The sequence below is a fragment of the Manis javanica genome, chromosome 16 (genome assembly GCF_040802235.1).
Source record: "Manis javanica isolate MJ-LG chromosome 16, MJ_LKY, whole genome shotgun sequence".
Classification (NCBI taxonomy): domain Eukaryota; kingdom Metazoa; phylum Chordata; class Mammalia; order Pholidota; family Manidae; genus Manis; species Manis javanica.
This window is the reverse complement of record NC_133171.1, coordinates 20,407,650-20,433,757: the sequence shown is the minus strand read 5'-3', so window position 1 is coordinate 20,433,757 and position 26,108 is coordinate 20,407,650. Positions and strand designations below refer to the sequence as shown.

The window sequence follows — 26,108 nt, the reverse complement described above, 5'->3', positions numbered from 1 at the left end:
CTTGATAATGGGGAGAATCTAGTAACCACAGTGTTGCTCATGTGAAAGTAGATTAATGATACCAAAAAAAAAATGTCTAGGCATTAACATAATTTAGAGGGACGTGTTAGGTAAACCATGCCAACATGCGCAAGTCTCTGTCATCTTTATGGATAATTTTTCCTAGAACAAAATTTTAATTACACCATCCATGGGACATTTAATTTTATAAGTCTTCTAGATTATGAATGTGGATCATTTTTTAAAATTTTAAAAATATAGTACAGGAATTACATTAGAAAAAAATTAGTATCACCTTTAATGCTACCATCGAGGCAAGGTATCCTCATCACATTTTGCTATATTTCTTTTTCTTCTTTTAAAAAAAAACTATCTGTAATTGTAAGCATTTATATCTATTATTTTATATGTGGTTTTTACCAGATACTATCATTGACTGCATCACCCAAATGTGCACCTAGAATGCTGTATGTTTTTAAATTCAATATTGTACCTGAAACATTTCTGATATTATTAAGTATTAGATTCAACTTTTAGTGTGCCAGAATATTTCTTTCAGTGTTTTTGCATGTCATAGGTAGAGATGATGCTGGTTTACCCATTGCATTGATGTAAAACCTGGGCCTTTAGTGTTAAGCTCTTCAGTTCCTGAAAATGACTTCATTATGACGAAAGCTGTACTTAAATCAGATCAAGTGATAGACTAGAATACACAGTAGAGAGGTTCTGAAGTGCAGTCACTACTTGACATTAAATCCATAAAAGGAGATGAGATGAGACCGATCTGCTGTAGTTCCTGAATGGGGGAGCCCAGCAGAGTGCTCTGGAGCCGTGTGGGTGTGATGAGGTGGACTTACCCTCAGAGAAGCTGAAGGTAGGTCGTTAGACACCAGGGACAGCTGCGGGGATTTGTTCTGAGCACTTGGTCAGTGGACAGTGTAAAATGGAAAAATGGCACATGGAACTACCTGACTGGCACTGCTCATTCCTGTGCGTCACTTTTCTCTGCCACCTGTGCACTCATTTTGCCTTTTTAAAGCAAGTCTGATGAAACAACACACGTGGTTCCTTTAGAGTCTGGGTTGTGACTAATTTGGTCACTCTGACCTATCTTCACTATATGTCTCTGAACATCTCTATTTGTAAAATGTAAATAATACGGACCTCCTAGGGTTGTTTTGGGATTTAAATGAGATGCTCTGTGTAGACTGCCTAGTGCTGGGCCTGGTACCCAGAAGCCGTGAAATAATATTGATTTCAGCTGTCTTCGTACCTTCTGCCTTTCTTTTCTATTTCAGTAAAACTTTGAGTATTTGCTGCATGTCATGCCCTAAGGATGAAACTGTTATTGTGTCACAGAAGCCATAAAACTGAAACAGAGAACTTACAATCTGGGGTGGTGGGAACAGATATTTAAGTAACAGACTATAATAGAAAATGATAAAATAAATGCTAAATTGAAATGCAAGCCATGTGCTGGCTGGAGTGACCTGGGGGAACTTAGGGAGGAGAGGATGTCTGATGCAGGCATTGAAGGATACATGGATTTTCACAGCTGACTAAATCAGTAAAAGATAATTCTGATTGTAAAATTGCATGGCAGGTTTGGTAAGTAGTGAATTGTTTGCTTTTGACTTGAGCATGAGCGAGGGAAATGTTGTTGATCGGGAAAGCAAAAGAGAACGGAGGCAGGTCTCTTATACAAGTAGCTTCGCTTCATAGCTGAAGAGTTTGTATGAAACGTAAGACAGAAATACACCTGGGTATCTCAGGTATATAATCGGTACTAAGAATTGCAAGGAAGTGCCACATCGTCCAAGCACTGGGGATCCGTTTGATATCACTTATTATCAAACTAGACACTGTCCTTGCTTGGAATATAAACTTGTCTGACTAGAGAATATACGCCATTCTTGACGGTTAAAGAATTTTTGAAGGAGCGATCTAAAGAGAAGACTTGCTAGTATGGCGGTAGATGTATAATTTCTCTTAGAGAAAGTTCTAGCAAACACTGCCATCAGCCTCTTTTCCTTGGGAAATAGGAATTAGAGTGTCTAGAGGAAATTTTGCTTATATAATATTGAAGATATATCCTAGAAAATATAATTGTTGTCCAGTGGTCCAAATAGTTCTGGATGGTATGTTTGTAAATAATAGAAATTAACAAGTAGACTTGAATGTCATAGATTAAAAATAAAGTGTCAACATGGTTATTGCAAGAGCACTTCATGTTTTTGTTATTTCTGCTTCCAGGGACCTAATACCTATCATTGCTGTTCTGGAATACAATCAGTGGTTCACAAAGCTGTCTTCTAAGGATCTAAAACTGGTAAGTACCTGATGTTGCAGATATTGCTTAGCTTTGTTGAATTTCATAAACCTGATAATTATAAAAAAAAAAAATTTGTTGTTCTACCATACTGGTAAGTTGCATTCATGTTTTTTTCTTGGAAATATCTTCCTATAAATGATGTGCATGACATTTTATAAAGTTTATATATAATGTGAGACGTTTCAGAGAAGTACTTCCTTGTGTTGTTAGCTCCTTCAGGCAGTTTTAGGTGATGAACAGGAAGACACGTGAGTGTGACCTTCAATACTCAGTTGGCCAGCAAGAACTCTTAAGGTTGCATTTGTACAGCTGCAAACAGCAGATTTTATGTTCCTACCTTGCATTTCATCTCCATGTATCTTCCCTTCCTAAGTATTTAGGAAAATGTTACCAGGTAGCAGTGGTTTGTTTGAGTTGTGATAGTTAAGATTAATTTTCTAGATGAGTTTTTGGGCAGATTTGTATGTAAACAAAATGGAATCAAAGTGAAATGGTGGTTTTCATATGGCATGGGGGAACCAAAATTTTGGTCTGTTTTAGTAGTGGAAATAGGAAGCTCAGTTGAGGATATTTTGCAAGTTCAAAACAGCCATACAGACAGGTGCTCGTCCGTAAGTTAGCTTTCTGCTGCTTCATTTAGGACAGGAAATAATTTAGATGTCTTTTATTGGCAACTCTTGCATTCAAGCCTCCAATAATCAGAGGTCATTAGAAACTGAGGGGTTAAGATTTTCCTATCGAAGAGGTAGGATTTAGGTTGGAGCTATAGAAAGTGGAGGGTTAAGATTTGCTAGTGGACATACAGCTGGTTCTCTGCATCTGCCTGGGGTGTGAGTGGCTTACTGGCTTATCAGTATGAGCAAGGGCTTAACTCATTTGGGGCACATTAAGAGCCAGTGTTATATAGGAAAAGAGTGTGGACTTGGAAACAGAAACTTTGGTTTCACATTCTGATTCTTATTACAAGGTGTACGACCTTAGATAAGTTGCTTGACCTTGTAGGGCCTCAGCTTCCTGCATACCTGAGCTTTTGTCTTACTTGTCTCTGTCCAGTGCTTATCAGAGTATGAGGCTCATAATATCTATGCTGTAAAAACTGGTTTAATTAATATGTGCCATATTAGTTTGTTGAATGAATGGACATAGCAGTATAACTAATTTACAAGTTACTGAGATGAGCAAATAATGTATATAGAAATTCTAACACAGTACCTGCCATATTGAAGGCACTTCAGAATGTAAACTGTTGTTATTCTCGTTATCACAATCAAACTAGCAAAGAGACTGAGAAATGAACAAATGTGGGAGCTTGAATTATGGAAACTGTGTTAGCTGAACAGGGGGAGGATGCGAGGTCAGTAATAATGATGGAGCCGGGGGTGGCAGGGGAGCCAAGGGAACTCCCAGGGAACAGGCAGGAAGCGGTGGTGGGAGACCTGGACACAGAAGTCGTCTCCTTGTTTGCTGCTCGCTGAGATGGGGGCCATCTGTAGGGCTGGACCAGCAGAGACTGCAGATCAGAGAGAGGGGAGTCACTCGAGGAAGGAAAAACAGATTAGCCCAGGGACTGTGGCATCAGAAGACAAAATGCTTCACTACTAAGTCAGTTTACCTGGCTCATTCAAACATTCACGCAAATTCGAGATTTTCAAAATTTTCAAAAGGAAGCACAGAGAGCTCTGAGGGGGTTGTGGATGTCCTACTGTCAGAAATTGTCCCAACTCAGTCCAGGCATGTGTCCAGGCCATCGATGCTGCCATTCTGTTATCATTCCTCCCAGGCATCCTTTCCTTTCAGCTACTTTAGACATTCAGGCAAGAAAATATGCATCTAGTCATTTCAGTCCTGGCAAAGTAAAGTATGCAGGTGCTCATATGCTCTCTTGGGCGTCCTGGGGTGGAAGGCAGGCGAGTGACAGGATTTGAGGCCTGCCCTTACTGCCTTTTTCTGTTAGCTGAGACTTAAACACAAAAATACATTTGTATGTTGTTAATACTTGGTATTTTAAAACGAAAAATGGTCTTTGGGATGTCACTTTACAGTCTTTTAAAAGAATAGCAATTCTTCATGTTTTCCACCCAAAATTAAAAAGAAACAATACTTTCATTTGCTGGGTATTGGAATGTGCTGTTTTAGGACATTTTCTAACAGTTTGAGGCAAAGAATAGCATTATACCTTCTTTGGATTTTTTTAAACATGAAGTGCATAAAAAACATGAAATGCAGAGCAAAGAGAGGTGACTTCCCGTGGATTCACTGGGCTGTTAAGGTAGCTCCTTGCTCCTAGGACCGCCGCCTGTGCTGAGACGCAAGAGCGACGTGTTTATGTGCTTCATGCTGATCTTATATGAAGGCAGTTAGCAGCCACTACCCCTAGTTTAAATAAAAGGATAGAGGGATATTTTTTTTAAAAGATGAGGTATGCCAAACATGCAATTAGAGCCAAGTTTCTGTCCCAAATTCTCAACTCACTAAAATAGCAGTAGAACTGGAGTCTTGCTCAGCTCTTTTGGTTTTGAACTTAGGCAAGTCGGTGAGCATCACTGGGTCCTTTTTAATCTTTTTAAAAATGATAAGGTTGGGCCAGTTCCATTGAGTTCTAAAATTCTTTTTATTTTTTTACATTTTATTTTGTTTTATTTTATACAAGTTCAGTAGTTACTTTATAGCAATGCTCTTGTTTTTATCGTGTACATTTGATTTTTAGGTAAATGCAAATTCTTTGAGGGCCATTATATTATTTTGTTAAAATTTTTTTCCTTGGTCAGTGAACATACTGCTGAACAGGCATGTGACATTTGGGGAGAACTACTATGACGGTCACAGCTGTGTGATGTCATACTGATAAGGTGTACGTTTGTGTGTGTATCTCTTTAAAAATGTCATCTACAATTTCTGTGTAGAAAACAATTTGTTTTGTGTATTTGGCACTTATCAAAAAGTAGCAAGAGTAACCTAAGCTCGAATGAATTGTTACGCCTCTCCCCTCCCCATCTTAAAGAAAAATTGGACACACTTTTCATATATTTTCTGTAATAAATTCTTACTGCAATTATACCCAGTGGGCGAATGAAAGCCCTGCTTCAAATCCCTGCTTTGGGACATCATCTCTTTGGCTGCTCTGTGAGGTGGCCCTGGAAAGGTAACGGTACTGTGGGTGCTTCCTGGGAATTAGGATAATCCCTCAAAAACTCTGTTTAAGTAATCACTTTTTATCATGACAGCACAGAGTAAGGTCAGTTCCCCTGGTTGTACACCGTAAGACAAAGAATTATACTGATAAGGGGGCACTATTTTGAACATCACCACCATCAACATCATGTAAATTACAGGCATCAGGTCAGTTGAAATTAATTTTCTCTTCCCTCATCAGTGTGTTGAACATATTAGAAACCCAGAAATGGTGTGAAGGCAACATTGTAGACCAAATGGAATCAAATAGCACATAAGAATTAGAATAACTTTAGATGCTGTGGGACTGATGTGTTTCCAGGTCAGGTTTTCTAAAGGATACTTGATCCTTGTTACATTTCAGACTGTTGCAGTGGTGGTTAATCCACTTGGAATAACTGGATAAACAAACAAAAAAAACCCTAATAGTTTTATGTGGCATTTTAGGAAAAGAAACTGCTTTGATTATTAAATGCATGGCACACAGAACATGCTTTCTCTTTTTTTATATCATAAAAGATTTAAAAAGACCCTTAATTGTAATGAGGCTTTAAAATCAGTTTTTAATGTATAAATAAGTTTATGGTCAGGAGCCATCTTAAATTAGTTTAAAGTAAGGCAGGATATAAATATATATATAAACATTAATAAATAAAAATTTAAAAGAAAAATTATGTACACATATGCCACTAGGGCATGACTCTTCATTTTTTTATAGTCCCCTCAAGAATTTTGCTATTACAGTGAATACATTAGCCATTTCAATTCTTATCTTTATTAAACATTTCATTTTAATTATGCATTTTCATTTAACATTGTACCCTAACATTTAAAATATTTTGACAGATAAAATTTTACAGTGCCATAATTTTTGAAAACAATGTTTATTAACATGAGGCAACTATTTACTGAGCCATTTGTTATTATTAGGTTGTTTCCTGCTTCACTCTATTTTAAAGAATACAGTGGGAATTTTGTAATAGTTAACGTTTACCAAATGCTTTTTCAGGCTCCCTTTTAAAATACATGATATATTAAGACTCAATTTTCATATCTATAAAAAGTGAATAATACTACTTAATAATTTTATAATGAGAATATACATAAAGGGTTAACCTAGGGTCAGGTACATGACAAGAGCTCGGATATTCATCATCAACATTGTTACCACCATTGCTACCACTTAGTCTTCAGTTCTCCATTTTGGGTATCCCTTTATTTGGGGATTCTTTTGGTTTTCCCAAGATTGGGATTGCTGTGCCTCTGGGTGCCCATAGTACTACTTTTCATTACTCTGTCATAATTATGTATTTTCTTCTTGCCTTCTGGATGGCACATCTTGTGTACCAAGAGTGTCATTGTATTCCTAGGACCTTCATCATGATGGTGCAGAGTTGCAGATGCTCAGTCAAGGTTTAATGCATGAAGGAATGATTTATTTAATCAAAACTTCACCTCTGCATATATTTATAAAAATAAAGTGAGGTTGCTTTTAGACTGACAGCATGGTCAAAGAATGTTTTCTCTTATAGTCCACTGATGTCTGTGAACAGATCTTGAGAGTGGTAAGTAGGTCCAGTCAACTAGAAGAATTGGTGTTGGAAAACGCTGGACTTCGAACGTGAGTATTTTTCTGAATACATGAATATGTTGCTTTAAAACTTTTTGCAGTTTCCTCTAAAATTATAGTTAAAAAAGAAGTTGGGCTACTCACATATAGAGCATAGTGTTTACTCTTCTAAAAGAAGGACCCCTATGATCCGTCATTATCACAAAGATCAAGGATTTTATAACATCTTTTGCTCTTGTGTCACTTGATATTTCTGAGGGTGGTGGTATAATGGTTAAGAGTGTAGACACGTCAGCCAGGTGCCTCATAGCCTGAAGCAAATCATTTCAACTCTGTGTCTCTGACTCTTCATTTTTAAAATGGAGATAATAATAGTGCCTCCTTTACAGATCATTGATTATGAGGATAAATGAATTAATTCATGTAAAGTGCTTAGAAAAGTATCTTTCATACTCTAGATGCTATGTGTCAGCTTTGATCAGTGTCAGTGGTAGTCATAGTAATAACATTTTGTATTATGTTACTGCTTTGCTTTGATGCATGATAGCCACGTCTTTCTCTTCTCAAATTCACACTCACATAGTCTTCATTCGGTGGTGTAGCAGCCAATAGCCGAGCCTTATGTGGGGCATAAGAGTTCAGTCTTCTAGAACAAAGAGTAAGGAGGGTTGACAGTTTAATAATCACAGCACTTAGTGTGTTACTTTAAGTTAAACATACCTAAAATAGTGGTTTTGATTTTTGTTAAAATATAGTATCAGCAGTTGTACCCTTTAAACGCAGTAATTACAGAGATCAGATTTGAACTCATCAGGATTACATGAAATGAGAACCAAGATATAGTGAGTGGCTTATTGTCATTTTCCTGAAAAGCAGGTTCACTTCAGGTTTTTTTTGTCTTCTGCCTTATGGAGGGGCTAAGAAGTACTATTAATCGCATCTTGCAGTGTTTCTTTGACAGGGGCAATTCTATATTTTCTTTTGGCTTTTGAATGAGATTTTGGCCAATCAAAATGAACCATATTCTGGCTGTGGCTTTATAGATTCTCTCATGAGGATTATAAATTGGGTGTTGACAAATATATGATATATAGATTAATATTGTAAAGAAAGCTTCTCCTTTGTTAGATTTCACTCTAGCTATTTTAGCTTTAAATGTTTTGCTTGAGCAGTTTTATATTTTAAGTTATTTAATCTTACTATTTTTTTACTCACAGAGATTTTGCACAAAAACTGGCCACTGCTCTAGCACATAATCCCAGCTCAGGACTCCACACGATCAATCTTGCTGGCAACCCCCTGGAGGACCGAGGTACTGCAGCGTTCACATGATCACTGACACCACAATCGTAAGAGGCTTAAGGAGCCATGCCGGAAGAATAGTATTAGGCTTAATTGTTAATTCTGTTATAAAATGCTGTTGATGCTCTTGTTGGCTTCTAGTTCTTTCCACCCTTTGATGCACATAACGCTAAAATTTTATAATGATTTACTTTTTTGAAGAGACACAAATGGGAAGGAGGATATAACTTTTAAATTACTGTGTTAGCTTTTTATTGCTGTGTAGTGAATTATCACAAGCTTGACAGGTTAAAATGATGCAAACTTACTATCTCACAGTTTCCTTGGGTCAGAAGTCTGAGTACAGGTCAGCTGGGTTCTCAAGAGTATCACATGGCTGAAATCAAGTTGTCATCCTGGGCTGTGACCTTGTCTGTGATCTGAGGTCCTCCTCCAGCTCTGGGTGTTGGCAAAATTAATTTCCTTGGGGCTCTGGGTCTGAGGTGGCCGTTTTCTTGCTAGCCGCCCATTGAGGACCATTCCCAGCGCCTAAAGGCTGTGCTCAGGTCCTTGCCATGTGGCCCTTCCTTGCACGTGTCATTTTACTTCCTGCTTGTGGCCAGCAGGGGCACTGCTCTCTGATGCTTACTTTCTGTTACACTGAGCCCCTGATCGGGTCAGGTCCACGCAGGACAATCTCCCTTCTGACTGACTCAGCGTCAGCTGATCAGTGGCCTGTTCACATTAGTGGTATCCCATCTGGTTCATCAGTGCGCCCCACGCCCCCCAGGAAATTTACAGGCTGGTGTACTGGGGACAGGGATCTTGAGGGACATCTTAGGATTCTGCCCACCACCAGTGTCTTCAAATATTGGGCAAAATTCAAACGCGAGAACGGCGGAGCTGAAGGACTAGAGTTCACGATGAGGTGAAAGAAGGTTGTACTAAAAGTGCATGGACAGGATTAAAGAAGAAAATGGCTTTTACTCTAGAGAGAATATTTTGTTTTTATAATCTGTTGCAAATGTTTTCCAGCATGGTTGAATAATGCCCTTTCATCTCGTAATGTTATATATTTGGTGAGGATCAGTTATTAAACAGAGCTGAAAACACTGAGATAGACACAGTTCTGTTTTTTGTTCTTCATTGAAAAAGATACCCGTGTGATATTCAATAAAAAATTTCAAGAGTAACTTACCAGCATCTGAAGTAGTGAATCTAAAGGAAGGTTGATACTGAATTAGAAAACTAGGTCACATGAGAAGCACACGCAAAGGATAAGCCAAAGGTGGAAATAATGGGCGCACATCTCCGGAATGGGAGTTCCCTTGGGGCATACAGTTTCCTTGAGGAAAAACAAGTGTTGTCTGTTAGTCAAATGCTACAAAATGGTGACTATGACAAAGTGGAAACCATGTAGACCTTTTAGAGACAGGAAAGCTGTTTTGGTTTTAGTTTTAAGATGGGACGGATTCCATCATATTCACCTGCAGACAGGACAGAATCCATAGAGGGAAGTAGTTGTTGGAGACATGTGTTCAGGGCAAGGAATCCAGGCCAGGGAAGGACACTCCTTAGTCAGTAGGGACACATTAATTCAACCACAATGAGATGCACTTCTCACCAGTAGTATGGCTAAAATCAAAATAAGTGTTGGAGAGGTTGTGGAAAATGGGAACTCATTCATTACTGGTGGGAGTATAAAATGGTGCAGCCACTTTGGAAACTGGTTAGACAGTTTCTCAAAAAGCTGAACGCAAATTGCCACCTGACCTAGCAGTTTCACTCCTGGTTGTCACCCAAGAGAAATGAAGCACAGAGACTGGCGAGTGAGTGTTTATAGCAGCAGCATCATAATAACCAAAACACAGAAACAAACCGAACGTTCTTCACTGGTGAGCGGGTAGGCACAATGCGGTAGCTGGGCACAGTGAGGACTGCTGCACAGTACAGGACAGTGAGGTACAGACACACACTGCCACACGGTCGGATCTCAGAAACATTTTGTCGGGTAAAAGAAGCCAGACCCAAAACACCACATGTTGTTTGAGTTTGGGACAGCAAGGGGAAGGACTGAGCCTGAGGCCCTTCATCTCCTTTCCTGTCCTGACTGCATGTGCTGTGAGGAGCAGCTGTTCCCATCAGCTTGTTGTCTCAGGTGCAGTTCACGGATCAGACCCTGGCCTTTGCTCTAAGCTCCTGTGGTAGCACTTCATTCTGCTGCATCGTGATTAGATGAGAATGTTTCCCCTCCACCAGCTACTTCTCGTCCCCCAGTCCCCCAAATCCAGCATAAGACCTTGGACATAATTAAATTAAGTCTGATTTCATTGAATCTTAATTCTCTTCTGCAGGTTTTTAATAGCTCTTGAAAATCATGGTGAAATTTATAGAGACTTTTTGGTAGGAAATCAGAATGTGTTCAGTCAGGAGCATGTTTTTTCTCCACATTCCTACCTCTGAGGCCTGATTTTGTGTGTCTTTTCATCTACCTGCAGTCCATTCACAGGTGTTAAAATCAGGAATCATTCCAAGTATGTTTTTCTCAGCTTTGTGCAGGTCTATGAACTCTCGGGTATGGTTTCCGCTCATATACATTTTTTGACACTCCTGCAAATGTTTTTTCAAGCCAAGACTTTCCGCTTTCCTGCCCCTTCTAGATGCATTCACTGTATTTGCCAGTGTTCTTGGACGGCTGCCAACACTCGCATATTCCACCTTTCTTCACTGTTGGGGCTGAGCCTCCTGAACACAAATTCTTTATAGGTTTTTGTTTTTGTTTTAAAATTCTGGCTAAATATTTGAAGATGACTGGTAGCTTTCCTGCTCATGGATGGAAATTCCACAAAATCTCCAATCGAATGCAAAATATTTACAGGACTTTCAATCTAGGGAAGAATTTCCATGATTTTTGTTCTGAGCTTTTCGGTGACAGTACTTCATGTTTGAAAATGACAAAAAGCATCGGGGAGGAGTCGTGATTGAATTGTATAGTATATAAAAGAGGCCAAGCCAGGGAAGACCGTCACAAAGAAACTCAAAGGCAGTTAAGGTGCCTACAATTCTGAGGAATTCCAGGACCAAATGGAATCTGATTTTGCGCCTAAACCACCTACATCGGGACTTACTTGGAAATTCTCAGGAAGAAAGTTGGGCTCTTTCCTTGTGATACGAATACTGATGCAGGAAAGTCCTATTATTTACAGCTCTGTCTCCTTGTCATTATTATGTACAAAGGACAGGCAGCCTTATGTTGCTAAGGAGCTTGTGGTGAGGGAAATACAATTTAATAAGCAGGGGTATAGTGTGTCTGTGCACGTTTCAAATGCTAGCTGCCCTGTTCTTTCTCTGAAAGAGCTGCACAGGCAGTGAATGGATCACATGCACACGAGCTCTCATTCTAGTTGCACGTCCAGGTGTGTTTGCAACTTTCATATTGTAGGTCAATACCCATTAGCAGATCATTAAATCAATTTAATAATTCATGACAAGCATTGAAAAGAGGAGAAGAAATAGAATAGGAAATACCAGAGTACACTGTTCAGGAAAACTTTAGTTTTAGTTCTTTAATGTGTGTGTATGTATTTATTTTCGTATGAAGTTCCTACATCAAGATGTCAAATCTGTTCCTTTATGTGGTCCATGGTAGAAAGGACTTGAAAATCCCAGGTCTGACTGGACTTTATTAGCTAGTTCTGTGGTGAGCCCTCTGGGCTGACCCAGTATCTGAACTGGGGTGTTAACAGTCATCTCCTCACGACTCACCCTTAGGACCCGACATCTTGGATGAAAGTTGAATATTTTGGGAGAATGTAGCCCCTTCTCTCTCTGCTTATTTCATTTCTCTGCTTTACTTCCCTGAATGTTACAAAATCCATGTCTTTTCTTCCTAGTTATCCTTCCCAATTAATTACCCTGGTTTTTATGATCTTAGCCTTGTCAGGAATGTCTCTGTCCTTATTTCTACCCCTCACTTTGTTCTAAATCTGATTATTTTGTTGAAAGATGATTTAGAATCCTGTCTCAGAGTGGTTTTCTTTTGGAAGTGCTGACTTCAAGGACCCAAATATTTTTTTCTTGACCATCTGGCGGCACATCCAGTTTGATCTAAAGGAAACAAAAGAAATAGATTCTAGAATTGCCACTTGCCTTTTTTTGCGCTTTACATTTCTCATCTCTGTGTATTCCAGTGGGTTCTGGAGTCAGAGTACAAGAGGTTCAATTCCAGGCTTTGCCACTTTCTATGCTGAGTTTCCTTGGACAAGTTATGCCTCAATTTTCTCATCCTTAAAATAATATTATGTACTATGTAAGGGTATTCTAAGTGAGATAATATACATAAAAGGATAAGAATAGCCTGTCACTGTGCACTCAGTAATGATTAGCTTTTATTATTCCATTTGATTAGTAAAATAACCTTGTGAAGTTAAGTAGTGCAGATGTTATGATTCTCCTTTTATGGAGGAAGAACTGTGTGTTTGCATAATTTGGACAAAACTTGCAGAGTTCTACCTACTCTGAGTTATTTGGATTCTGATCTAGTGTTTCCTGAGTAATCAGCCAGTCAGTCAGGCTCTCATACTGTGGTTGTGATTTTCTGGTTTGACTCTAGATTTCCTTTGGAAGTGGGAGAAAAGAATGTTGTGCATGCTTTTTTGAAAAATATTGGCTTATTCCGTGCCAATAAGTTTTCTTAAGTATATCACTTTAATTTTTAAAGAAGGCAGGTTTGTATGTGACAGCTATAAAACAAAATTCTTTAGACTCATGATTTCAGCTATATTTGATATTTTTATGGATATACAAGGTCAAATAGTATTTTAAAAACTTCCTGGATTTGGATTTTAGGGCATTTGAAAGTTAGGCATACTTACTTCATTATTTTCAACTGGTTGTTTAATCCTATATTCCTAATTTATTTATTCCTCTATTCCTAATTCTATATCCCTAACTCTTTTACTCAGCCTTAATTTTGAAATGGAAATACTTCATTGTACTTTATTTACATTTTTTAGTGTTCCTGAACTCTCCAGGGAAACTACAGGAATTAGTAGAAATCCGAAGGTCTTTAACTGTGTTTTCTGACATCTATGATGTTCAAATCTATGTTTTCTAAGAGACAAAAAAGAGGTCGTTTCCCCATATCCCATTGCTAGAATTCCACAGGCATAATTTTGTTCAACTATTAATATTGACGCTTTCAATTTACAGGGCCTCCTTATATCTATTTCCTATCATGTGAATCATACTGATTCCAGAATATACAAGTGTTAGAATTATATATGGTATTATCATACATTTTCAAAATTTTTTTTATTAAGGTGTTATTGATATACACGCTTATGAAGGTTTCACATGAAAAAACAATGTGGTGACTACATTTTCCCATATTATCAAGTCCCCCCCCCACACCCCAGTGCAGTCACTGCCCATCAGGGCAGCAGGATGCCGCAGACCCACTGTGCGCCTTCTCTGGGCTGCACTGTTGTTTTCCCTGTGATCCCAACACCACATCATAGGTTTTTAAGTCCATGCATGATTGGTGGGTTAAATCTGCAGTCAGGTTTAATTTCCTGTCTTCATAAATTAATAACATCAGATGGCAAATCATAATACTAAAAATTTTATAATTTTTTATTAGGCATAAATATGTGGAAGCAGAGGAGTGATAATAGTTTTATTTTGAAAGGAGAAATAAAAATTAGACCATTTTTCTTTAAAAAAAAAAGCAATAGAAGGATAATCCATCCACTAAAGTCTCCAAACTAAAGCTTTTCATGATAAATCTTGCTTTAATTCACAGCTCTGAAGGCTGTATTTTGCTTTATTTGGGGAGCAGAATTGAACAGTTTAGGCCAAAAGCCAAAGTCTCTTCTGTGTCATCTTTGTGGGGAAATGTTTTCTCAATGATCCGTTTTTTCCATGGCACTTCTGAGGAAGTAGCTTCAGTAAGCTTTAGGCAGGTCAATTTTTTTGTTTTTCCCTGAAATTTTGGCAGCCAGCCACCTTCAGTTTATTAATTTCACCCCATTACTGAAGTTTGCCAAAGCAGAGGATCCTTTGTGTAATAATTATTATCTTTTAGCAAAAATCAATTTAGTTCTTTCATTTAAAAAAAAATGAACAGTGCTGACCCCAGTTATACTTTTCATTCTGTGAGCACTTAGGAAGGGTGTTTCTTTAAAGAAGCAATATATTTATAACTTGTGAATTCCTAGTAAATTAAGACAAACATTTTTGTCAAGGTAGAAGCTAGTAACTTAGTCTGAAGTTTGATTAAAAAAAGTTTACTAGACTATCTTAATTAAATATGTGCTTTTAATTCTCTTTACTTTTAATCCTGTTTACCTTTAGTCCTAATTATTCCTTTTAAATAAGTTACCAAACCATTATTCTAATTTAGGTGCTTCACTTATTACTTGAATTACTTACAGTATGATAGTTCAATTTCCAGAGAGAATTATTCCTGGATTGTTTATTCCTTTTCATCTACCTTCCTATTTAAAGGTAGTTTATGATTAAGGAATAAACAGGTGGGTGGGTGTCTCTAATAGCATAAAATAATTGTTCCGGTCTGGCCTTGAATGTGGTTGTAGGCATTTCCAGTTTTATGTGGTGTTCTAGGTATGTCTGACACCAAAGAAACTATTGAAAGTAAAAATTGTGATTTCCTCAAAGAACAAAGCAAAAAAAATCAAGTCAACCCCAGTACAACAAATTAGAAGTTTAGTAGTAGGTTTTAACTTTGCTCTAACAGATATTTTTCAGCATGATTTGAAAATACAGAATATGGCTTTGGGGATATGTATGTATATTTAACATAGTCATAGTGTACAGTTTGCTAAATAAAAATACATCAAAGAATTGGTCATGAGTCCGGAATGATAAATCATACCCAAATTTAAGAATGAGAATCTGGTATCCTTCCCTCTTCCATACCTAATATTTTTAAAAGACCTTATTTTTTTAGAGCAGTTTTAAGGTTCACAGCAAAATTGAGTGAGAAGTACAGAGATTTCCCATGTACTCTGTGCCCCCCACTCACACATAGCATCTCCCATTATTAACATCCCCCACGAGAGGTATTTGTTACACCTGATGAGCCTAACGTGGACACATCATAATCACCCGTAGTCCTAGTTTTCGCTGGGGTTCGTTCTCGGAGTTGTATTTTCTGTGGGTTTAATGATATGCATTCATCATTATAGTATTTTTAGGGGGGACCGTTGTGTATTTTCCTCAGTCCTTGTCCCGCCGCAACAGAGAATTGAAGGGCAGAGACACTAGTGAAGCACGTGAAAGTTGTATTTAAAGTTACTTAAAGAGAGAAAAAGTGCAGCAGGCAACCTCAGGCAGGAGAGGTGCCTTGAAAGGTTTAAGTCTTACTGAAAGAGAGAAAGTCTACACACTTAGAAAGTGCGGGCGACCCCGGAGAGAGATGCACTGAAAGGTAGGGGAAAAGTCAAAATCACGTAAATGCAGGCAACCTTAGAGGGAGGTGCATGCTGAAAGGTTGGGGGTTTCCCCTTGTAAGGATTTTTCAGGAATGTGACAAAGGGGTAGGGGTGCCAACTTGTTAAGTGGTCTCAGATGTCTGTCTTTGAAGAGAGAGTAAGTCTTTTCCTATCAGTCTTCTAGGTAGTTCTGCAAAGTTAACATAAGAAATGTACTGCCCTGGTCCCCTCCCAGGATAGCAGCTTCCTGGCGCGGGAGCACATCAGTTAAGACTGTCTTCCCTTCCTCCAAGGTGGGCTGAGTTATCTGTTTGCTGAAGAGTATGTTAAGAATATTACTTCTTAACTTCTTGGATTTTTTTTTTTTTTTTTTTTTTTTTGAGAGGGCATCTCTCATATTTATTGATCAAATGGTTGTTAACAACAATAAAATTCAGTATAGGGGGGTCAATGCTCAATGTACAATCATTAATCCATCTCAAGCCTAATTCTCGTCAGTCTCCAATCTTCTGAAGCATAACGAACAAGTTCTTACATGGTGAACGAATTCTTACAGAGTGAATAAATTCTTACATGGTGAACAGTACAAGGGCATTCATCACAGAAACTTTCGGTTTTGATCATGCAATATGACCTATAAACCATCAGGTCAAATATGAATATTCATTTGATTTTTGTACTTGATTTATATGTTGATCCCACATTTCTCCTATTATTATTATTATTTTTATTTTTAATAAAATGCTGAAGTGGTAGGTAGATGCAAGATAAAGGTAGAAAACATAGTTTAGTGCTGTAAGAAGGCAAATGTAGATGATCAGATGATCAGGTGTGTGCCTATGGACTAAGTATTAATCCAGGCTAGACAAGGGCAGCAAGACATCCACGGATGCAGAAGATTTCTCTCAAAGCAGGGGGGGTGAGGTTCTGAGCCTCACCTCTGTTGATCCCCAAATTCTCACCTGATGGCCCCCCTGCGACTGTGCCTGTCTTAGGTTGTTCCTCCCTTGAGGAATCTTACCCGTCTCTGGCTAACCAGTCATCTTCCGGGGCCATACAGGGAAATGTAAAGTTGGTAAGTGAGAGAGAAGCCATATTGTTTGCAAAGGTTAGCTTTTTACTTCTTTGCAGATTTATGCCCTGTGGCTTCTATGCCCAGCACTTGTCTCGAGGTATCTTTACCACCTGGAGGAATTATGATACTCGGTAAATTCGATATGAGGCACGAATTCTATTTAAGGTTTGTAATTAGGAAGGAAGAAGAAAAGCTATAGATGTAGCATATGAAGGAAACTTGGGAGGATTGATTATTTCTTTGACATATCTTCTTGTATAGTACTTTAAGTATGTACAGGTTTTAAACTACTAACTAATTTGCACACACATATTAACATAATAGGAATACGGTGACATAAACAAAGCAAATCTATAATTACCAGCCATCTCCAGTGAAGCCAAGAAAACCATTTAGGCACCCTAGGCATTTGTGAAAATTTATCTATGATATGATGGATATTTTCGAACTGTACTTGAACCATCAGACAAATTAAAGCAGCCCATTTCTGGGATCTGTTCACATCCCATATGTTCTTTTAACCATAGATAGTCTATAGTCATGAGATTTTGGAGTGCTACAACTTGCACCCCTCCCAGCTCCTGGTTGAGTTCCAACAGTACAGATCCAGTCAAATTCGTTGTCTCACTGTATGCACATGCCAGCCTAGACATCTCCCTCCTCCTTCTTATGGCAAGTCCAGGAGACGGTGGGCTGGATGCAGCCACAACCGCAGCATCGTCCGGATCCCTGTGGAGGCTTTTTGATGATCATCCCCCGGCACGAGTCCTCCAGAGAGTGCTGATGCCGGAAGCTCCTCCTCATATCGTATCTTAGTTCATTTTCTGGGTATCCAAGCTAGGCCTTGATCTTCTGCCTAGAAACAAACAGACCCTTTGCCCACACTTTGACATGCCCTCTATACCACTGTGCAGAACTCATTGGAGGTCAGCACACAGTAACTGCTTTTTTTTTTTTTTTTTTTTAATTAAGAGAAAGGAATATTATCAGAAAAGAGTACCTCCATAGCTGATCATCTGACACCCTTTAAGTGATCAACATTAAGGATATTTAAAGCATGCGTTGATCTTTGATTTACCAATAGTTTTATCCTGTTAAGGAGTAATCCCCCTTTTCTTTCTTTCTTTCTTTTTTTTTTTTAAATTTTTAATCTACACTTACCTGAAGAATACTATGTTTACTATGCTCTCCCCTATATCAGGTCCCCCCTAACAACCACATTACGGTTACTGTCCATCAGCTTAGCAAAATGTGGTAGAGTCACTACTTGTCCTCTCTGTGTTGTGCAGCCCACCCTCCCCTTTCTCCCTCCCCCCCATGCATGCTAATCTTAATACCCCCCTTCTTCTTCCCCCCCCTTATCCCTCCCTGCCCACCCATCCTCCCCAGTTCCTTTCCCTTTGGTACCTGTTAGTCCATTTTTGGGTTCTGTAATTCTGCTGCTGTTTTGTTCCTTCAGTTTTTCCTTTGTTCCTATACTCCTCAGATGAGTGAAATCATTTGGTATTTCTCTTTCTCCACTTGGCTTATTTCACTGAGCATAATACTCTCCAGCTCCATCCATGTTGCTGCAAATGGTTGGATTTTTCCACTTCTTATGTCTGAGTAGTATTCCATTGTGTATACGTACCACATCTTCTTTATCCATTCATCTACAGATGGACATTTAGGTTGCTTCCAATTCTTGGCTATTGTAAATAGTGCTGCGATAAACATAGGGGTGCATCTGTCTTTCTCAAACTTGATTGCTGCGTTCTTAGGGTAAATTCCTAGGAGTGGAATTCCTGGGTCAAATGGTAGGTCTGTTTTGAGCATTTTGATGCACCTCCATACTGCTTTCCACAATGGTTGAACTAATTTACATTCCCACCAGCAGTGTAGGAGGGTTCCCCTTTCTCCACAGCCTCGCCAACATTTGTTGTTGTTTGTCTTTTGGATGGCAGCTATCCTTACTGGTGTGAGGTGATACCTCATTGTAGTTTTAATTTGCATTTCTCTGATAATTAGCGATGTGGAGCATCTTTTCATGTGTCTCTTGGCCATCTGTATTTCTTTTTTGGAGAACTGTCTGTTCAGTTCCTCTGCCCATTTTTTAATTGGGTTATTTGTTTTTTGTTTGTTGAGGTGTGTGAGCTCTTTATATATTCTGGACGTCAAGCCTTTATCAGATCTGTCATTTTCAAATATATTCTCCCATACTGTAGGGTTCCTTTTTGTTCTATTGATGGTGTCTTTCGCTGTACAGAAGCTTTTCAGCTTAATGTAGTCCCACTTGCTCATTTTTGCTGTTGTTTTCCTTGCCCGGGGAGATATGTTCAAGAAGAGATCACTCATGTTTATGTCTAAGAGGTTTTTGCCTATGTTTTTTTCCAAGAGTTTAATGGTTTCGTGACTTACATTCAGGTCTTTGATCCATTTTGAGTTTACCTTTGTATATGGGGTTAGACAATGGTCCAGTTTCATTCTCCTACATGTAGCTGTCCAGTTTTGCCAGCACCATCTGTTGAAGAGACTGTCATTTTGCCATTGTATGTCCATGGCTCCTTTATCAAATATTAATTGACCATATATGTTTGGGTTAATTTCTGGGGTCTCTAATCTGTTCCACTGGTCTGTGGCTCTGTTCTTGTGCCAGTACCAAATTGTCTTGATTACTATGGCTTTGTAGTAGAGCTTGAAGTTGGGGAGTGAGATCCCCCCTACTTTATTCTTCTTTTTCAGGATTGCTTTGGCTATTTGGGGTCTTTGGTGTTTCCATATGAATTTTTGAATTATTTGTTCCAATTCATTGAAGAATGTTGCTGGTAATTTGAGAGGGATTGCATCAAATTTGTATATTGCTTTGGGCAGGATGGCCATTTTGACGATATTAATTCTTCCTAGCCATGAGCATGGGATGAGTTTCCATTTATTAGTGTCCCCTTTAATTTCTCTTAAGAGTGACTCATAGTTTTCAGAGTATAAGTCTTTCACTTCCTTGGTTAGGTTTATTCCTAGGTATTTTATTCTTTTTGATGCAATGGTGAATGGAATTGTTTTCCTGATTTCTCTTTCTATTGATTCGTTGTTAGTGTATAGGAAAGCTACAGATTTCTGTGTGTTGATTTTGTATCCTGCAACTTTGCTGTATTCCGATATCAGTTCTAGTAGTTTTGGAGTGGAGTCTTTAGGGTTTTTTATGTACAGTATCATATCATCTGCAAATAGTGACAGTTTAACTTCTTCTTTACCAATCTGGATTCCTTGTATTTCTTTGTTTTGTCTGATTGCCGTGGCTAGGACCTCCAGTACTATGTTAAATAACAGTGGGGAGAGTGGGCATCCCTGTCTGGTTCCCGATCTCAGTGGAAATGCTTTCAGCTTCTCGCTGTTCAGTATAATGCTGGCTGTGGGTTTATCATATATGGCCTTTATTATGTTGAGGTACTTGCCCTCTATTCCCATTTTGCTGAGAGTTTTTATCATGAATGGATGTTGAATTTTGTCAAATGCTTTTTCAGCATCTATGGAGATGATCATGTGGTTTTTGTCTTTCTTTTTGTTGATGTGGTGGATGATGTTGATGGATTTTCGAATGTTGTACCATCCTTGCATCCCTGGGATGAACCCCACTTGGTCATGGTGTATGATCCTTTTGATATACTGTTGAATTCTGTTTGCTAATATTTTATTGAGTATTTTTGCATCTACATTCATCAGGGATATTGGTCTGTAATTTTCTTTTTTGGTGGGGTCTTTTCCTGGTTTTGGTATTAGGGTGATGTTGGCTTCATAGAATGAGTTTGGGAGTATTCCCTCTTCTTCTATTTTGTGGAACACTTTAAGGAGAATGGGTATTATGTCTTCTCTGTGTGTCTGATAAAATTCCGAGGTAAATCCGTCCGGCCCCGGGGTTTTGTTCTTGGGTAGTTTTTTGATTACTGTTTCAATTTCTTTGCTTGTAATTGGTTTGTTTAACTTTTGTGTTTCTTCCTTGGTCAGTCTTGGAAGGTTGTATTTTTCTAGGAAGTTGTCCATTTCTTCTAGGTTTTCCAGCTTGTTGGCATATAGGTTTTCATAGTAGTCTTTAATAATTCTTTGTATTTCTGTGGAGTCTGTCGTGATTTTTCCATTCTCATTTCTGATTATGTTGATTTGTGTTGACTCTCTTTTTCTCTTAATTAGTTGGGCTAGAGGCTTATCTATTTTGTTTATTTTCTCAAAGAACCAGCTCTTGGTTTTGTTGATTTTTGCTATTGTTTTATTCTTCTCAATTTTGTTTATTTCTTCTCTGATCTTTATTATGTCCCTCCTTCTGCTGACTTTAGGCCTCATTTGTTCTTCTTTTTCCAGTTTTAATAGTTGTGATGTTAGACTATTCATTTGGGATTGTTCTTCCTTCTTCAAGTGTGCCTGGATTGCTATATACTTTCCTCTTAAGACTGCTTTCGCTGCATCCCACAGAAGTTGGGGCTTAGTGTTGTTGTTGTCATTTGTTTCTATATATTCCTTGATCTCTATTTTGATTTGTTCATTGATCCATTGATTATTTAGTAGCATGTTGTTAAGCCTCCATGTGTTTGTGAGCCTTTTTGTTTTCTTTGTAGAATTTATTTCTACTTTCATACCTTTGTGGTCTGAAAAATTGGTTGGTAGAATTTCAATATTGTGGAATTTACTGAGGCTCTTTTTGTGAGCTAGTATGTGGTCTATTCTGGAGAATGTTCCATGTGCACTTGAGAAGAATGTATATCCTGTTGCTTTTGGATGTAAAGTTCTATAGATGTCTATTAGGTCCATCTGTTCTAGTGTGTTGTTCAGTGCCTGTGTGTCTTTACTTATTTTCTGCCCGGTGGATCTATCCTTTGGGGTGAGTGGTGTGTTGAAGTCTCCTACAATGAATGCATTGCAGTCTATTTCCCTCTTTAGTTCTGTTAGTATTTGCTTCACATATGCTGGTGCTCCTGTATTGGGTGCATATATATTTAGAATGGTTATATCCTCTTGTTGGACTAAGCCCTTTATCATTATGTAGTGGCCTTCTTTATCTCTTGTTACTTTCTTTGTTTTGAAGTCTATTTTGTCTGATATTAGTACTGCAACCCCTGCTTTCTTCTCACTGTTGTTTGCCTGAAATATGTTTTTCCATCCCTTGACTTTTAGTCTATGCTTATCTTTGGGTTTAAGGTGAGTTTCTTGTAAGCAGCATATAGATGGGTCTTGCTTTTTTATCCATTCTATTACTCTATGTCTTTTGATTGGTGCATTAAGTCCATTTACATTTAGGGTGACTATTGAAAGATATGTACTTATTGCCATTGCAGGCTTTAGATTCATGGTTACCAAAGGTTCAAGGTTAGCTTCTTTAGTATCTTACTGCCTAACTTAGCTCGCTTATTGAGCTGTTATATACACTGTCTGGAGAGTCTTTTCTTCTCTCCCTTCTTATTCCTCCTCCTCCATTCTTCATATGTTGTGTGTTTTGTTCTGTGCTCTTTTTAGGGGTGCTCCCATCTAGAGCAGTCCCTGTAGGATGCCCTGTAGAGGTGGTTTGTGGGAAGCAAATTCCCTCAGCTTTTGCTTGTCTGGGAATTGTTTGATCCCACCATCATATTTAAATGATAGTCGTGCTGGATACAGTATCCTTGGTTCAAGGCCCTTCTGTTTCATTGCATTAAGTATATCATGCCATTCTCTTCTGGCCTGTAGGGTTTCTGTTGAGAAGTCTGATGTTAGTCTGATTGGTTTTCCTTTATAGGTGACCTTTTTCTCTCTAGCTGCCTTTAAAACTCTTTCCTTGTCCTTGATCCTTGCCATTTTAATTATTATGTGTCTTGGTGTTGTCCTCCTTGGATCCTTTCTGTTGGGGGTTCTGTATAATTCCATGGTCTGTTCGATTATTTCCTCCCCCAGTTTGGGGAAGTTTTCAGCAATTATTTCTTCAAAGACACTTTCTATCCCTTTTCCTCTTTCTTCCTCTTCTGGTATCCCTATAATACGAATGTTTTTCCTTTTGTATTGGTCACATATTTCTCTTAGTGTTGTTTCATTCCTGGAGATCCTTTTATCTCTCTCTATGTCAGCTTCTATACGTTCCTGTTCTCTGGCTTCTATTCCTTCAATGGCCTCTTGCATCTTATCCATTCTGCTTATAAATCCTTCCAGGGATTGTTTCACTTCTGTGATCTCTTTCCTGACATCTGTGATCTCCTTCCGGACTTCATCCCACTGCTCTTGCATTTTTCTCTGCATCTCATCCCACTGCTCTTGCATTTTTCTCTGCATCTCATCCCATTGCTCTTGCATTTTTCTCTGCATCTCTGTCAGCATGTTCATGATTTTTATTTTGAATTCTTTTTCAGGAAGACTAGTTAGGTCTGTTTCCTTCTCAGGTGTTGTCTCTGTGATCTTTGTCTGCCTGTAGTTTTGCCTTTTCATGGTGATAGAGATAGTTTGCAGAGCTGGTACAAGTGACCGCTGGAAGAGCTTCCCTTCTTGTTGGTTTGTAGCCTTTTCCTGGGAGAATAGCGACCTCTAGTGGCTTGTGCTGGGCAGCTGCGCGCAGACAGGGCTTCTGCTTCCTGCCCAGTTGCTTTGGGGTTTATCTCCGCTGTTGCTGTGGGCTTGGCCTGGCTGGGGCTGTTCCTCCAAAATGGTGGAGCCCCGTTGGAGGGGGAGCAGCCAGGAGACTATTTATCTCCGTAAGGGGCCTCTGTGCTCCCTGCTGCCCAGGGGGTTAGAGTGCCCAGAGATCCCCAGATTCCCTGCTTCTGGTCTAAGTGACCTGTCCTGCCCCTTTAAGATTTCCAAAAAGCACTCTCCAAACCAAAACAACAGCAGCAACAATGAGAGAGGGAACAGAAAGAAAGAGAAAAAAAAAAGGAAAAAAAGGGGAAAAACAAGCGATTTTTTTTTTTTTTTTTTTTTGTCCTCAGGTGCCGGTCCCAGGCACCCGCTCACTGGTCCTGCTGTCCTGTCTCCCTAGCACCAGGGTCCCTGTCCTTTCAAGGCTTCCAAAAAGCACCCACCCACCGGTCCCTCAGGGAAGGAACGCTCAATATTCTTTGTCCTCAGGCACTGGTCCCACGCACCCGCTCACCAGTCCCGCCGCCCTGCCTCCCTAGCACCGGGGTCCCTGTCCCTTCAAGGCTTCCAAAAAGCACTCGGCAAAAAGAGAGGAAAAAAAAGGGGAAAAACGCGCGATTTCTTCCGTCCTCAGGTGCTGGTCTCAGGCACCCACCCACCGGTCCCACAGGGAAAAATGCGGGATATTCTTTGTCCTCAGGTGCCGGTCCCAGGCACCCGCTCACCAGTCCCGCCGCCCTGCCTCCCTAGCACCGGGGTCCCTGTCCCTTTTAGGCTTCCAAAAAGCACTCACAGAAAAGAGAAAAAAAAAAGGGGAAAAACGCGCGATTTCCTCTGTTCTCAAGTGCCGGTCTCAGGCACCCGCCCACCGGTCCCGCAGGGAAAAACGGGGGATATTCTTTGTCCTCAGGCGCCGGTCCCAGCCACCCGCTCACCAGTCCCGCCACCGTGCCTCCCTAGCACTGGGGTCCCCGTCCCTTCAAGGCTTCCAAAAAGCGCTCGCCAAAAAGAGAAAAAAAAAAAAAAAAGGGGAAAAACGCGCGACCTCCTCCGTCCTCAGGCACCGGTCTCAGGCACCCGCCCCCAGGTCTCGCAGGGAGAAACGCGGGATATTCTTTGTCCTCCTGCGCCGTTCCCAGGCCCCTCCTCACCGGTCCTGCCACCCTGCCTCCCCAGCAACGGGGGCCCGTCCCTCTAAGGCTTCCAAAAAGCGCTCGCCAAAAAAAAAAAAAAAAAAACCGCTCCGGTTTCTCTCCACCCGCCGGGAGCCGGGGGGAGGGGCGCTCGGGTCCCGCCGGGCTGGGGCTTGTATCTTACCCCCTTCACAAGGCGCTGGGTTCTTGCAGGTGTGGATGTGGTCTGGATGTTGTCCTGTGTCCTGTGGTCTCTATTTTAGGAAGATTTTTCTTTGTTATATTTTCATAGCTCTATGTGTTTTTGGGAGGAGATTTCCACTGCTCTACTCACGCCGCCATCTTGGCTCCACCCCCCAACTTCTTGGATTTTAAAATGCAGTTTTAGCTTTCAGATGGAATCTTCCTGAACCTGGCCTTTTGGCAGGCTGAAGTAAATCTCACAATGGCATGATCCAACTGACACAGGGAAGACATGGGCTGTGCTCAGATGCTTTTCTTTATCTGGGGAGTATTCAAACATTCAGGGCCAAGTTGCTCCTGACCTTTTGAGCTTTAACTGATTGACTCTGAGTCTTCTCTGACTTTCTAGTTTTAACTGGTTAACTCTGAGTCCTTTCTAGGGGGCTGTACTGACCTTATTCTCTCTCTACCCCACTCATGTCTATTTTCCTGCCTAACAGAATGTTTTCAGTGCCCAAAAAGTCCTCTGTGTTCTGCCTATTCATCCCTACTCCCCGCCCACAATCCCAACTCTTGAAAATCACTGATCTCTTTCTACTGTGTCCATTGTTTTTCCTTTCCCAGAATTTCATATAGTTTTCTGCTCCTGTGGTTAACTACTGTTATTCCCTCTCCTCCAACACCAAATGCTGTGGTGTCTTTTTTTACATGTATGTATAATGATAAGACACAGCAGTAATAGTAGTGTAACTCTGGGCTCCTGGACCTGATTCCGTGTGTAACTATGTGGGAGGGGATCTTCCCACACATACTTACACCAAGCAATTCTCAAACACCAGCAGGGTGTTGGAGAACTCAATTCTGGTGCTGTCTGTCTGGAGACAGCACCAGATTCCCAGGTTAAGGACTCCATCCTACAAGTCTACCCTCCACGCCCCACTCCAGATGCCAGGTTGCAAGCCCCAGGCAGTTACTTGTGCTTTCGACCTACTGGCTACAGGTTGGAGGTTCCCACGACCTCCCCCTTAGGTTCGATTAATTTGCTAGAGCGGCTCACAGAACTCAGGAAAACACTTCCTTTACCAGTTTAATAAAGGATACAAGTTAACAGCCAGATGAAGAGAGACACAGGGCAAGGTCCCAGATAAAGGAGCGTCTGTCCTCGTGGGGCTTGGGGCCTGGCCCGGTGGCATGTGGAGGAGTTCTGGTTCCCCAAGCGTAGAAGCTCTCTCTGACAGAGAAGCACGATCCAATCAAGCAGAGCAGAGAGAGATCAAAAACCTCTTCTCAGAGATTTTTTACGAAGATTTCATTGCATAGTCATGATTGGCTAAATTATTGGCCG

At 39.9% G+C, this 26,108-nt stretch overlaps 1 protein-coding gene across 9 annotated transcripts in view; it reads left to right on the top strand.

Annotated features, from left to right (window-relative positions):
- Nucleotides 1-26,108, top strand: part of CARMIL1 (capping protein regulator and myosin 1 linker 1) — a 330,496-nt gene that overhangs the window by 177,484 nt on the left and 126,904 nt on the right. For all 9 annotated transcript variants that reach the window (XM_073224193.1, XM_073224192.1, XM_073224191.1 and 6 more), the window contains 3 exons: nt 2,254-2,329; nt 7,036-7,124; nt 8,291-8,385. In XM_073224193.1, the coding sequence (XP_073080294.1) occupies nt 2,254-2,329; nt 7,036-7,124; nt 8,291-8,385 (260 nt within the window). The remainder of the gene's footprint in view (nt 1-2,253; nt 2,330-7,035; nt 7,125-8,290; nt 8,386-26,108) is intronic.